This window comes from Nanorana parkeri, unplaced genomic scaffold, assembly GCF_000935625.1.
Source record: "Nanorana parkeri isolate BGI_ZX_2015 unplaced genomic scaffold, ASM93562v1 scaffold166, whole genome shotgun sequence".
In the NCBI taxonomy this organism is placed as follows: domain Eukaryota; kingdom Metazoa; phylum Chordata; class Amphibia; order Anura; family Dicroglossidae; genus Nanorana; species Nanorana parkeri.
In genome coordinates this window covers 1359339-1360037 of record NW_017306434.1, presented here as the reverse complement: position 1 = coordinate 1360037, position 699 = coordinate 1359339, and the positions used below count along the sequence as shown (strand labels likewise).

The following is a 699-nucleotide window of genomic DNA, read 5'->3' as shown; positions in this document are numbered from 1 at the left end:
CGGGGGGCGGAGGAGGGAGCTCTGTCACTTCAGGATGGTCGAGCGGCGAGGAGAGAGAGATCCTCTCGAGCGGCTGGCAGATCCTGGCCCAGCGGCTCTCTATCCTCACCGCTCGGCAATCCTGGATGAAAGCTTATTTTTATTTTTCTGTTTATACCAGCTACTGAACAGGTCGTCTCTACGTGATTTTTTTTATCTTCAACTTTTTACTTAATATCAGTAGTGTAAATTTCTCTCTTTGTCTATCTTTAGTTGCACTTACACTGACGTCTATAAAGTAATAAAAAAGACTTACCCTCTATACTGTCCTTATTACAGTTATCCTTGTAGCAGCACTCAGTAACAACACGTACTTGTTTATTGCCTTGTCCGGTGTTCATGATAAATTCGCTGTTACACAAATCCTGATCATCGTTACATCCACGATGAAAGCTTCTCACAACTTTGTTACCTATATAACAAAAACAGCATTTAAAGTGTGTGTAAACCCTACTGCATCTATGCACTTCTCTTATTTGGTCCCTTTTGGTTGAAAAGTCCTTTGTTGTATCTGTTCAATAAGTGCAAAACAAAACTGCTGATCCTGCCAGAAATCTCCTAAGCTGATAACTTCCTCTGCTTGTGCAGACTGTTACCAGTTACTTTGTTCTCAGCACTCTTTGTGAACTACAGTACCCTCTATGGAGAAATTAAGGAGGG

General features: G+C 41.6%; 1 protein-coding gene across 1 annotated transcript in view; it reads right to left on the bottom strand.

The window, feature by feature from the left end:
- The window catches only part of LOC108785544 (phospholipase A2 inhibitor and Ly6/PLAUR domain-containing protein-like), a 4956-nt gene extending 4541 nt beyond the window's left edge, over positions 1–415 (bottom strand). The window contains exon 1 of the mRNA XM_018554629.1: positions 296–415. Within this exon, the coding sequence (XP_018410131.1) occupies positions 296–380 (85 nt within the window). The 5' untranslated portion in view covers positions 381–415. The remainder of the gene's footprint in view (positions 1–295) is intronic.
- Positions 416–699: the final 284 nt, after the last annotated feature.